The sequence below is a fragment of the Diabrotica undecimpunctata genome, chromosome 7 (genome assembly GCF_040954645.1).
Source record: "Diabrotica undecimpunctata isolate CICGRU chromosome 7, icDiaUnde3, whole genome shotgun sequence".
NCBI classification, from domain to species: Eukaryota; Metazoa; Arthropoda; class Insecta; order Coleoptera; family Chrysomelidae; genus Diabrotica; species Diabrotica undecimpunctata.
The window spans coordinates 12,149,624-12,164,237 of NC_092809.1; the positions used below are offsets into that span (position 1 = coordinate 12,149,624).

Here is a 14,614-nt window from a genome sequence, read left to right on the forward strand (position 1 = left end):
GAGGACTAGAAGTATTTTGACAAATTTTAAGCAAAATTCATGTTTTCGTTTTCGAAAAACTCCTTTTTTCCAAGTAAAAAGCGGGAAAACCAAACATACGATTTTGTTAATTTTCTTACAGCATAAAGATATAATTCTAAAAAATTCCGAAGGATTTTTTGAAAATTTTTTAATGTACAGTTTTGCCACAATAGAAAAAAATAATATGTGCCGGGTTATGATAAAGCTAACGGTAAGAAACCGGACAAAATTTTAATAACAACATATATAAAACTGTAATATTGGAAAATATTTGTAATAAAACATTGAATATATTTTCCTTAACATATCAATTGAGAAAGTCAAGAGAATACATATCTGGGCAGCAATGTAAATAGAGAATGGTACTATTCTGTAGAAATAAAATAGGAACAGCAAGAACAGCATGCATTAAGATAAACTCAATTTTAGTCGGGACTAACGAATAACAACATATTATATGAAGAAGCTAAAGGGTTTTGAAATACGACGCTATAGAATACGGATTGATCGGGTGAATTCGAAAAGTTAAATTATTCCAATTCGGATTAGAAGTTGGTTATTGTTGGGAACGTGTTTAATAAGTGAGATCCGGGAAGACAACGTATTTCCTAGCTCTATAACCTAAGAACTTGGTTCCATATGATGACCGCAGGCCTTTTTCTGGCCCTGTAAACAAATTGCCATGATCCAGAATCGAATAGTAATCCCGAAAAGGAAGATAACACTATAGGTAATACTTTGGAGATAATACAATGAAAGCTGAGTAACCCGGTACATGTCTAACCCTGTGAATGATCGAGATTTTACAATACTTTGTACTATATAAACTGTATACCGTTCACGACAGTACCATTCCATTTACACAGGTTTCATTGTAATTGGATACCACATGGATCTGATCTAAATTCATATTGATCTATTGAAATTTGTAGAGATCCAATCGTTTGTAGAAAAAGCACGGATCATGGACGATTTTTTGTGAAACGTGTGTGGAATGTTTATACAAAACAAAAATCACAATAGTGTAAAAAGGCGGTTAAGTAACGTAAACCAATAATCTTACCATTGCATAGGGTTGTTGAAGTGACGGACTCTTCGCTCCGCCGTGCCTGATGGGGCTGTGACTGTTACCCGAATGTTTATTGAAATATTCGTTGATCTTCTTGTCCGCCTGTTGAATTCGAATGGCTCCTTTCGCTACCGGCGGCCCTACCACTCCTCCGCCGCTGTCTTCCGCTTTCCGTTTCCGCTTCCTTTCGCTCGGCGTCCTAGGTAGTTTTTCGGGAGTATTCGGATCCACCTCTTTGTCACTATGAGAGGAACCTTCACAAACAAAGCTCAGATTAGCAATGCAATAATACTGAAAAAGAACAGAAAATCGTCTTATTATTAAACGATCTCTTTGCTTAGTTATGCTCTTTTAATTATTGTATATAATATATTTCTCACTATCTAATATAGCTGTAAATATTTCGAGAGTATTTCTAGTTGACAGAAGAACTATTTCATAAAAGTTTCATATTAACTGAAATTTAATAATTTTATTAACATAAATTTTACGGAGTTAATCTACACATTGTACTATAGTGACGAATGCCATCACTATGTATTGATGTCCTTAGATCTTATGACTTGATTAACAGGTTTATCGCATCACATGAAGGAAGTTCTCCATGCCTCAAACATTGCCGATATCTTGAGTCATAGAATAATATACAAGCACATATTGCAATTTGCGAAAAATTTACAGAACAGACATACTCCGCAATTCGAATTTCCATTCTCGAATATGAATTCGCGATTGAAACTGAATGTAGAGGGCAGCTCGATTGCAGTGTCATGGCCGATATAAATGGTATAAACAAACATAACAGTCTAATGTTTACCATTGCTTTTGGATGCTTAGTTTGGTTTAAGACGAGTTATATTTATTATTTAAAAATGGAAATTAGCCTAATGATATCGTTGAGTATTGTGGTGAAGCAAAGAGACCATTGGTTGAAGGGGAAGCAGTTTTCAAGTGATGAATTTTTAAATTTTAGCTTTAATGGTTGGAACTCGCTTGTGTATTGGTGAATTTGTATATTTTTTGTATAAATATTTTGTGTATACCTGGGAACCCATAGTATAATGTTCTGTGTAATGTTTGTCTTATTAATATATGCATTATTATATAAAATTATGCCTAATGTTTTTTATGTTAATTTTTATTTTATACTATTTTTTGACATATGTAAGGACTTTATTGTATTGTATATTTAGTTATTTATAACTTTATTTATTTATTGACTTTATTGTAAGATAGTGCATTTGATTACACGAAATCAACCTTAACTTGAGATCACCTGTCAGAAAAGATCATAGCACATGATTTGTCTTTAAAAGATTCCATAATAAATCATGAGGAAAAATCCTCATGATACTATCCCAACATGGTAAGTATTTGTATTTCTGTTATTTAAGAAAATAAATTATGTATTCTCAATATGTTATTGACTAAATGATAGCGGTATTTTCTTTTTATTGATTTTCTCAAGTTTTCCAGTTTCTGCTATTTGTGTGATATTAGTTTGTATTCAAGTTAATTATTAGTTTTTTGTTAAACTTTACTAATTATTTTCCAATGTTATGCTTACTTTGAAAATTTTTATATATATTTTGTTTCAATGTAAATGGTATACCCGTTAATAAATAAATAAAAGTTTAGGAAAGAGAAATAGGGACATATCTTTCCCTATTTCGCAATAGGGGAGGAACAGAACAATATCGATTTGATTTAAAATACTTTAACGTAGTCATAATGCTGAAATTTACTAAAAAAATTTAATATTTCTATTCAAATCAATTGCTGTCTGGTTTGTTTATACCACTTTTAGTAGTTTAAATTTATTCCGCCAGAGGTCAGATACTTTGTTTTCAATCGCGAATTGGTTACGATAGAACACTTTGCAATCTCAGTTTGACAACGTCAATGTTATTCCAATTCACATTGAGACAGTTCTCCCAAACAATGCCCTCCTGGTTACCTGACACCAATATTACAAAATAAGCAGCGCAAAGTACAGTTCTGAAAAATACAGAATATAATTGAAACATACTTAACACGTTAAACGCCACGAGAAGCACCTTTGCATCTCATACCCTTAGTGTATTTCAGGCTGCGTGATACAATCGTGCTTCACAATATCCATTCATCTATTTGTAATAGTTTCTCATTAGCCTGATGAACTCTTTCATATATTTAGCCTGCATTTTTAGCATACTAGTGTCTAGTAATAAAACAATATGTTATTATGTAGCTTGAAACTAAGTTTTATTTATTGTTGTGATCTGCTTTATGATTTTTTATTATTAATTAACACTAATTTAATTAATCCAATTATTTAATTAATTAATTCACTAATTTATGCAGAGTCATACAAATCAATTACTATTAAAAATTCTCGGGGTGCCTTTTTAATTTTACTTTAATCAGTTTACTTTATATATCTCTTCTAGTGGGTTCAGTATCTTCTAGTTGCTCATAATCGGGATAGAACAGGAAACGGAACTAACATTAAAACAACATAAATATGCACACAAATTATTATTTATTTTCAATAAGCAATACGATGAATATTAATAAATAACTATTGTGGGCAATTATCTTTCCCAACAAACTCCTATACTCTAAATTTAATTTTAATTACAAACTATCTATTGATCTGTTTTATAATAATATCTACTAAAAAAAAATGACCATATAAAAATATAATTTATTCACAAAAAAAATAACTCTTTGAAACTTGGAATCTTAGTTCGTATGCTTATATTTGATTTTATCTTTAGAATATCTTAAAATTTTCTTTCATTCACATTATTTGACTGACCTTTATTTTTTTACACCAATGATGTCTCCTCTCGATCAAACCACAGTTCCTTCCTTGATTGATTATGTCCGGCTACCATCAAATCTTTCCCGTTCTCAGCATCGATCCAAACCGCATACCAGCAAACTACTCCTCCGAAAACACAAGCCCAAGCCTCTTTTGACCGGTACTCTTTATTCACAAATTCTCCTTTCTTTTTCAATTATATCTCGTGGACTATGCAGACTCAAAAGAGGTATTAATCTTCTCGATTTTGATCTGCTCTCAGCTTCCACCTTTTTCACTAACAAACGAAAACACTGGTACTCAGATTGACTACACGAAAACACGTCTTCTCTTCTGGTCTGCCGGTAACATAATAATTCTTTCAATCTCTCCCAGACAACCTTCTCAACTCTCTCATTCCCACCATTCCTTTTTAACCAATCATAAGCATTCATCTTTCCCACTTATTTTCGATTTAGAAAATTTCCAACATGATATTTAAAACAAATAAACTACTTTCACTCAAATTACTTTTCAGAAACCATTAACAATTTTGCCTTTTTCAACAGAAATAAGTTTCCAAATTCTTGTTATCTCATATCTAAATCTAATTCTTATTTACTTTCGAAAAATGCCCACCGCAAAATACCATTACAAGTTTATTCCTAAATCTATAATTATACGGGTTCCATTGTCCTTTCACTATTCACTCAGTCTTTCACGGAAAAACTCTTATTCGAACAATGTTTTCTCTTATTCTAACTATTACAAATAAGTACAGGGTTGTATTTTAACTTATATGCCCGCGGTATATTAAAATAATAAAAAAAACTCTTTATTCTATTTCTGATCGATAAACTGATCCATAGCATTATATATATAATGTAAACAACTGTTTTTTACTGCAAAAGATCAGTAAATGTCCTTTAAAATCAGCAATACACGTTTCTAGTTAAGAAATAAATGAAAAAATATAATACCTGTGTATATACAAATGTCTATAGATTACATGAATGAAACTCGCAAAAGCACGTGATACAATAGAATTTATTGCACTGAATGCACCTGAAACGAGAAAAGGGAGTTTTAGTTTGTGCAAATTTTCTACCATTATCTGCTGAATTTTTTGCTGCCGATTACAGTATTTTCTCTATATACATTAGAATATTAATGTTGGTTGGTTTGACTTTTTTATGATTTTTTATCCACCAATGTTAATGTAATGACAAATTTTATTATATCTTAATGATATTACTTTACCTCTTTGTTATGAAGTACTATTAAAAGTTCGATCTGTTCAAATAAAGACACAACTCTATCTTTTGTCAAAGAAAACCTTTTAAACAAATGCAATTCATTACATTATTCTAAAAAATTCATTCTTTCTCTGTACTGAGTGGCGTACTTATATAAAAATAAATTTTTGGACTAATTCGAACTTGAAGAAAACTGAAATTTACACTTAAAGTGAACTTTAAATTTATTTAATGTTCACGTTTAAATTGATTATGATATCGGGCGTTATTAAAGAGACGATTTTATATTGTTATTAATTGGATGGGATGACATCTATGACTTTTGACATTTATGATGAGTTTTGACGTTGAAGAATCATTAAAAATCGAATTTTAGCATCGATCTTTTATTTTTCTGTTTGTTTTACGATATTTTATTTTTCATTTAATGTCTGTATGTTTGTTAGTAATTTTTCATGTAGTTTTTAACTTAAACCTGCTAAGAGTAAATATATAATGATTCCAAACGAAGAGTAGTGAATTGACGTGAAGACCCGCTATTATACTCGGTTCGCTATTCACAGTCCGAACTGTCTAGTGAATTTAGTAATTTTTTTTTGCGAAGTTAGTTACTTTTTGACAGACTAAAAGTGGCTGGAAATTACTATACAACCAAGCACACGTAATCATAGCCAATATTAATAGTAAACTAACTAAATAGTAAATAAAATAGAACTTTGCGAATTACCGACAATAAATATTTATTTATCTGCACTATATAATAAATATTTATGTTAAATTATAACAACTAAAATATATTTTTTTGATGTGTTTAGTATACACTTCCACTATTTAGAATAATTCTTCTTTTTTTAAACAAAGTAGTATGCAATAGTAGGATACTTTAGCTATTAATACTGAGAAGTAGGAATTGTTGTGTTGTAGATTTCCGACAATGAATCTGTCAAAATATGCCCGAGCTAAGCGAATGGAGTTTACATAACGCTACTCGTGACGACTGCATTTTGTGGCGCTAGTCCCGTGACGCTCGCCTCAGCATTTCACTACAGAGGAAAAACTAAAATACAACGCCAGTGGAGAAGCTTCGCTTCAAAAAAGAAAGTACCTGTTGAGGTACTGGTACTGTTGAGGTAAAACCTGGACAGCAGGCGCAAAATTTATCAGAAAGTAACATAAAATTTCTTTCCGTTCGAAGTCGGCAACCTCTTTATTTACAATATATTGGAAGGATAGTTTAGAGATCAATCAAACTGGGCGTTTGGAGAAAGGGGATAAAGTGTTGATAAACCAGTATCGATATCATATAATAGGTATTAGCATTTATGTGATTGGAGAAGCCTGTTGGAGAAGGCCAAGGCCTGACTTGGGCTGTAGCGCCATTGGATGGATGGATGGATTTATGTCAAAAAACCCAATTTTAAACAGCATTAGAAGGAGGAAAAATTATGTCGAAAATTAGGATAGCTTGACGATATCACATCTATTACTCATAATCTGAGAATAAACAGAAGTACTATTTCTCTTCTATTCGTGAAATACAGTTTTTTCAGTTTTTCAATGTCATTTAGGAATGATTTTTCTAGCTATAGGCTACTTACATATGATTTTTATAAAATTGAAAACAATCTATCCGACTTTCTATATATCGTGCCTCTCAACACAATAACTAATAAGGATATATACTTGCCGGAAATAAAGAGAAGAATGCCATATGTCTAATGATGACTACGTATTGGCTTGTTTCAATATCACTAACTATCAGAGAAACTCTTCTCCCGGTAAACGAAATTTGAAATAATTGTAAATAGAAATTTTATTTTTCGAGTAATTTTTGGTCAAATAATTTTATTGCCGATTGATGATTTAACTTATTGTAGCAATATATAGATTTAGTTATTTAAGCTTAAGCGATTCGATTAATGTATTTTACAGATACAGATCAGTTTCTAAAACTTCCGGGAGATGCAGAGAAAACTATTCCGATCAATACCGTTTCAAGATTCAATTATTCGCGATATATGTTGAGATCTAAATTCGTAGAAAGTGTCTCAGAATTGTTAGAGGCAGTGAACTGTGGTACATTCTAAACACCGGAGTGTGAAAAAATTGTTACAGTTGATTGTCTCGGTGTCGATGTTTTTAGAACGGCTAATACACCGGCCGAACTACATTTTAAGAACGAGGCACTCGCAGAATTCGAGTAGATATAAAAAATGGAAGGGTAGCTAAAAGCAGACATATTCTTTTATACTACGGTTTTTATTTGATTTAATTTACACAAAATGGAAGAATTACACTTTTCATCTTAAAATAAAATTGTTCGAATTTACTCGATAAAATACAGCGTGGTCTTGTAAACGTTGAATATAATTTACCCTATCAAAGCTGGCGTCGTGGTTTATTCTACCGTTAACTGCATTCTGGGGTCCGTTTCTGGGGTACATTTTTTTTTGAGTTTATTGTGAAATTAATAGAGACATAATTCATTATTTCGATATAATTTGTAATCATTTAAACTTAAATAAAATCATGTAAGCCCATTTTCTATTTATTTTTCATTAATAATGTCAAATGCTAAAAAATGTAACAACTTATTTTTCAAGGTTTTTTGACAGCAGAACATAATTTCTTACAAAAGAAATATAAAAAAATCAAATTTCGTTTCAAAATAAGAAATAGGAACTAAAATATACAAACTCTCTAATTAAAATATATTCTTATCAACAAAACTGCGAACTATTTACAAGTAACATTTTTCTAAATGCAATTCTTGCAAACATATGCCTTGCAGTCGCCGCACACGGGTCGGGGACATTTGTTGCACGAAATTTTTGTTTTTTTTTGTCATTCTTCTGATCACAGATTCCACATTTGTTTCATTTCTGGTTCTGATTATTTAATTCTCCCCTCTTTGCTTCAGGTTAACCTTCCTTTAATTTTCTACTGATACCAATTCGAAGCTCCCTAGGTAATCGAAAATTGTACAGTCTTATATTAAGATTCGGTTCTGCAAGTTGTCTGCAAGAATTTTGTTAAAAGGCTTTTTTCTCTATGGCTTTGTTGTTTTTATAACATCTGCAATATTGTTAATATTGTAAAAAAATAGTCATTGGCCATCGCCTAGTTCGCCGGTTAGTAGAATATGTGGTACATTTTTGATCTAGTGCATCTACACCGCCTTTTGTTTGATTATGATTGTGCATTGATGATATTAACACAACTGCCTTCCCTTTTTTTGAACAAAGGAAATTATAGTGTAGTCATTTGTAAAATGGAAGATCCTTAAGCTCTGCTCCAACTTGGAAGGAACTGTGACTTTGAACTGTGAACCATGACTTCTATGAATGAGAACCAATCGTCTGCTGTGAGATTTCGGTGTGAATTAGCAATTGGATGACACAGTATGAACACCGCTTGTGTTGGTCTCATGGAACATATCTCCCTATTTGTTAGAGAAAAACCATCACTATCCTTACCACAGTAAATATATCCATTATAGAAATAGTGGGTACTTGCGTCTGTTAGGGCCATAATTTTCAATCCGTAATTCCGAGGTTTATTAGGTATGTATATGAGGAACGGTCTTGGCATTTTTTTATAAAATGCTCAAATAACCAAGACACTGCTGCAGTTCGATCATTAGTTTTACGTTCTTCTCGATCATCTACATTATCAAAGCTAAAAAAACAAGATATTTACACTAACTATTCAATCAACAAACCGTAGACATGCGAGCAACACATATACTCTTTTCAAAGACATAATGTATCTGTTGCAAATAGTTCTTGAAAGTCTTCATCATTTGACTCGAAAACCGCAGCGTAATCCAAAATAGCGAGAAACGGTCTAAATTCTTCCTTTGTTAGTTCTTTCAATTTTGTTCTATCAGACCTGGTAAATTTATCTTGAAATAACAATATTTTTTCATTTGTCCGTAGAATTATTACGTTTTTCATATTCTCTGTGAAAAGAAGGCTCCATATTTTTAAGGGATCAGAGACGTCACCACATTTTCCTTGTCCTTTCAACCATGGAAGAACTTTTACTAGATTGTGTTTTTTCTTCTTCACCTATAGCCTGACTTTCTTGTGTTTCGGCATTGTCCCCCTGACCTTCCATCTCAGAATCAGAGTTATGGTCACTCTCTGAAGAAAGTCATGGTACCTTACAGACCCCAAATGAACTTTACCGCTGGCTATTCAGAGCAATACTGAATCACAGTTGACGTGCGTATCGGAGTGGCTTACGAGTGCACCAACTTAAAGGCATAAATGCTAAATTTGCAAGTTTTACATTGATTTAAAAAGTACTGGGGGACCGCCTGACCCCACAACGCCAGTTGAGGGTTAAATCATGTTCACATTCAGAACAACAATCACTCAGCACAAAAAGAGCATATTATAGGACTAAACACCTAAAGGAATACTGAAGGAAGAGAAAAAGTCTGAATCAGTATTTTGATTTGTAGTAATTATTTAAGTAGGTATAGGTACATTTGTACAAATTAAGATAATGATAAGATTTAATAGCAGTGAATGTACAAGAATGTAATTAATACAAATTTACAATATTGAATTATTTGAAACAGCAACTGAAGACGTAAATCTATCTATTCTCCAAGTCCCTAACAGAGGTTAAATATCATTTTGTTCATATATTCTTGTTTAAGTGTACATCTTTCCATTCCATACAACAATGTTGAGAACACAAATTTTTGTGCAGAAAATTTTTCAGAATATTTGTAAAGTTCGCGGATTCTTGCAACCGTTCGGAATCAGTGTTTGATTGTTAGATATAATTATAGAAACCTCGATAGTTATAAAATTATACATACAGTGACCTCTTTGAAGATTTTTACAAATCTGACACACTTGCACATGATCCAAATTGTATTCGTAAGCTGATACGGAGACTTTCACCGCGACTAATAAAGTAATTTGCTGTTTATAATTATTAACTTACTATTCAAAATGCAATTTCATAAGAATATAGCGTTGAGTAACTGTCGGAATGTATTTAAGAATAATACTAACATAGCATTGGCTCTACATTCAGTTTATAACTCTATAAGACTATAAGAAAAAATGGATTAATTCATAGACAAGAATGGTCTTGGATATGAGAGTCGGAAGAGTAGTCAAAACTCTATTACAATAACAAAACAAGTTAAGCCTAAGAAAATAGTAATGTGCATATTACAAACAATAATGGAAGAACAATATACTATACTATAATAAAATAAATATGTTAGGTAAGACGGAAGATATGTTACTGAAGACACGATTGTCTGCAAACTTTACTGTTACTCCAAATTTCTTGAAGAGACCAATGTTTTTTAATTATGAATAACGTTACAATAATAAGGATCAATTAAGAAACAGTTGAATCTCTTTGTAGAACAATACGTCATTTCATTTAGTTATAACGAGTATTTTGTGACTACTGTGCTACTTATTCAAATATGAATATTCAAATATTGTGTAATTGTTTTTTTAGTGTTTGTCTTTTTATGTTAATTTAAAAAAAAAAGTATGAACCACTTTTTAAATATTAAAAATGTTTCAAAGATGTTCAATTTTTCATTTATTTTAAATCAACTCATCATAGTGTAATACTAGTCCAGGAAAGTCCAGTTTTTCTGGGGACATTGCAATATTAGGTATTTGACGATGTTTTCCGTTAATACATTGGGGTGCAAAATTAACCGGACACTCAGATTTTTTTGTTTTTTGTTGGTGTTTAGATCAAAACTTGTTTAATTTTTTTAAATTGTATTTTATGCCTTATTAGCGATAACGTTTTTTCTTGTTTGAACCTGATTACTTGTTGTGTGCGAACCACACTTTTACACATACGTTTTGTTATTAATGTGAAATAGTGGTTTAGTATTAATTTAAGTTTATTGTGGTGCTGTACCTGATTATAAGTTCAGCTGTAGGTTTTTGTATTGTCTCCTGTTTAAAACTTGCATTAAAAAAATTATGACACCAGAAGAAGAAGCACAAGCTGTTGCTATACAGGATGATAGGCGGGGCATTCGTTACATCTCAAATGCTTTAGGAATTTCTCGAAGTACAGTGTTTTATGCAATACAAAGATTTCGGGAAACAGGAGAAATACACCAGGAGGCCAGGTCAAGGTAGACGAAGAACCACAAGTCAAGTTGAAGATCGCTTTCTTAGGTTACAAGCGTTACGCGATCGTACATTATCAGCAAGTACAAGTACAAGTCTTATTCCAGAGATGCAGAGACGCCAACTGCGACGTATACGCATGTCTGGTTGAATACGAGAAAGCGTTTGATCGAGTACAGCACGCCAAGATGATGCAAATACTAAAAGAAACAGGAATTAACAACCAAGATCTGAAAATAATTAGAAATCTTTAATTGGAATCAGACAGCAAATCTCAGAGTTGAAGGTGAACACACTGACTATGTCAAAAACATGCGTGGAGTGTGGCAAGGCTGTATTTTGTCTCCTCTAATCTTCAATCTGTACTCTGAAAGAATATTTATCGAAGCTTGGCACGAAACTGAAAAAGGTATTCTACTAAATGGTTAGGCTAAACAACATCAGATATGCAGATGACACCATAGTATTTGCGGACAACTTAGAAAACCTACAAGTTCTTATGAACAAAATCACGTATTACAGTCAACAATATGGACTCAATATAAACGTTAAGAAGACAAAGCTTATGATAATTAGCAAGAAAAGGATAACAGACGGTCAACTCTACGTCAACCAATCCCCTGTAGAAAGAGTGACGCACTACAACTATCTCGGCACCATAATAAATGAAGAATGGACCAACAACCAGGAGATTAGAGCACGCATCGGAAAAGCTAGATCCACCTTCAATCGGGATACAAAAGTAAGAACGCTGCGATGCTACGTCTTTTCTGTCCTTTTTTATGGTGTTGAATCGTGGACCTTGAACGAAGATATGTGCAGAACACTGGAATCATTTGAGATGTGGCTATATCGGAGAATCCTTAAGATCCCGTGGACTGACAGAGTCACAAATGAGGAGGTCCTCAAAAGAATGAATAAGAACCGAGAGGTACTGACCACCATCAAATCTCGAAAGTTACAGTTCTTCGGACATATTATGCGAAATGAATCCAGATATGCTCTCCTTCAAGCCATCCTGCAAGGAAAAATATTTGGAAAACGAGGTCCAGGAAGTAGAAGAACATCTTGGTTAAAGAACATCAGAATCTGGTTAAATACAACATCTGTGCAGCTTTTCCACAGCTTTTTGCAGATAAGATAAAGATTTCCATGATGATCGCCAACATTCGTAACGGATAGGCACATCAAGAAGAAGAAGACATAGAAACACAGTTTCCGTTTATACCGTGCGAATATGCTTAAATAAATCTGGATTAAGGTCCAGAATACCTGTCATGGGACCTCTGTTAACAGCAGATCATCGGAGGCAACGTTTATACTTCGCTCGTGAACACCTTAATTGGGGTGTTGATGATTGGAGTGCTGTGCTTTTCACGGATGAATAATGATTTAACAAATACTGATCAGATGGGCGGCCTAGTATATGGAGAAGAGCTGGTGAACCAGCAATGTTATTTTACCCCGAGAGTTCAATTTGGTGGAGGTGGTGACTTCTACGGTACACAAAAACAAATATGGAGATTCATAAGAAACCAACGGAAAGAAATGGCAGAATTGAAGGAATATAATAACATACCAGCAAACGAATGGGAAAGATACCTGACGGAACTGTTTAAAGGAAAGGAAAATAATAATCAACACAATAACGTACCTGAATTAAGACACGAAATAGACATCAGTTTTCAGGAAGTAGAGATAGCCATAAATTCACTCAAAAATAGAAAGTCACCAGGACCAGACGGAATAACCAACAGGGTTAGTCCGTCACGGAATATATAAATACGGAGGAGAAAGTATAACCCAAGAGATGATAAAACTTATACAGCACTGCAAGATACCAGACGCATTGAGAAACAGCCTAATGATACCAATGTTCAAGAAAGGAGGTAAAGAAGATATAGAGGTATAAATCTACTGAACACGACACTTAAGCTTACTACAAAAGTCCTAACCATTTTTTTTTTCGTTCAAACGTACCTAATAGATTCTCATCGCTTTTCGATAGTGTCCATGTCTCTGATCCATATACAAGGACCGGTTTTATCAGGATCTTGTATATTTGGCATTTGGTTTTTCTTTTGATGTTGGATCTTAGGATGTATTCCTCTCTTAACTTCTTCACTGAAATTGTTCTCTACGGTAACTAGTGAACCTAAATATGTAAAAATTTTCAAGCTCTCGATGTTATAGTCTCCTATTGTCAGATTCTGTAGGTTTCTTTGGCCTGTCGATTTGCTGGCCTTCATGTATTTGGTTTTTATTTCGTTAATGTTTAGGCCACTGTTTTGTACCGCTCTTTCTATCGCATTAAATGCTTCTATCATCTCTCTTTCGCTTCTAGCATAGCGAAAATGGTATACCATGCCGTAATTGGCCCAATAGTGGAAGACCAAAATTTTTAACACCTGCTCGGGAACAGAGATTACTTCTGAGTATGGAGAACCAATTAAGAAAGTCTGCGAAATTTTGGCTGAAGATATAATATTTCACGAATGACTGAAGTATAACAATTTCTAGAAATAATTTAAAACAATATAAAAGAAAAAAAGCCCAGTACACACCAGCCCAGCAAGAAAAAATTCCTAGATTTTGCCGTGCATTTTGAGACGTATTGATTTTCCTGGTAAATTCTCATTATTGATCATTATGTTGCCCTTCCAAAATGAAGGACAACGACGGATTTTATACACGCAATGTATAAGATGCACAAGACGAAGTTGCGTTTAAGGGAAAAGTGAAATTTGCCGATAAAATTTTGGTATGGTGTGCCATCTCAGAAGCTGGTGTTTCATAGCCGTTTGTTGGGCGTGTTCTCGGTGAAGCTCTCAATACTGATAATTACGTTGACAAGTGTCTTGCCATTAGCCAGGAGAACGACAGATTGGTTAACTGCTCAAAATATAAATTTTGTTCCCAAGCGCGACAACCCTCCAAATGTGCCTCAGGCGAGTCCTATAGAAGAATTTTGGGCTGTTTTGAGTCGAATGGTGTATAATAATGGCAAGCCCAAAATGAAGATCAGCTAAGAATTTTGTAAAAATTTCGCTAGATCGACTTAGAATGCTTATTACACATGCAGGGCCAAATTTACGTGCCATCGAAGATCACAGACGTCTTTCTGTTCTATAACAATACATTATAAACCTTAAATATGTAGACTTAATTTCCTGTATTTAGTTAATAAAATAAACTTAATTTACAATTAGAAAATACATATTTATTTTTTCCGAAAACTTTAGGGACATGCGTTATTATGAATGATACAAATACTTCAACATTTAGTAAGTCAACATTAATTGAAAATCTTAAAACTATTTAAAATAAAAAAACATTTTACATTTCAACT

The 14,614-nt window shown here is 32.9% G+C and overlaps 1 protein-coding gene across 21 annotated transcripts in view; it reads right to left on the reverse strand.

Annotated features, from left to right (window-relative positions):
* Positions 1 to 14,614, reverse strand: part of Tlk (Tousled-like kinase) — a 475,437-nt gene that overhangs the window by 25,672 nt on the left and 435,151 nt on the right. For all 21 annotated transcript variants that reach the window (XM_072536709.1, XM_072536711.1, XM_072536708.1 and 18 more), the window contains one exon: positions 1,085 to 1,344. In XM_072536709.1, the coding sequence (XP_072392810.1) occupies positions 1,085 to 1,344 (260 nt within the window). The remainder of the gene's footprint in view (positions 1 to 1,084; positions 1,345 to 14,614) is intronic.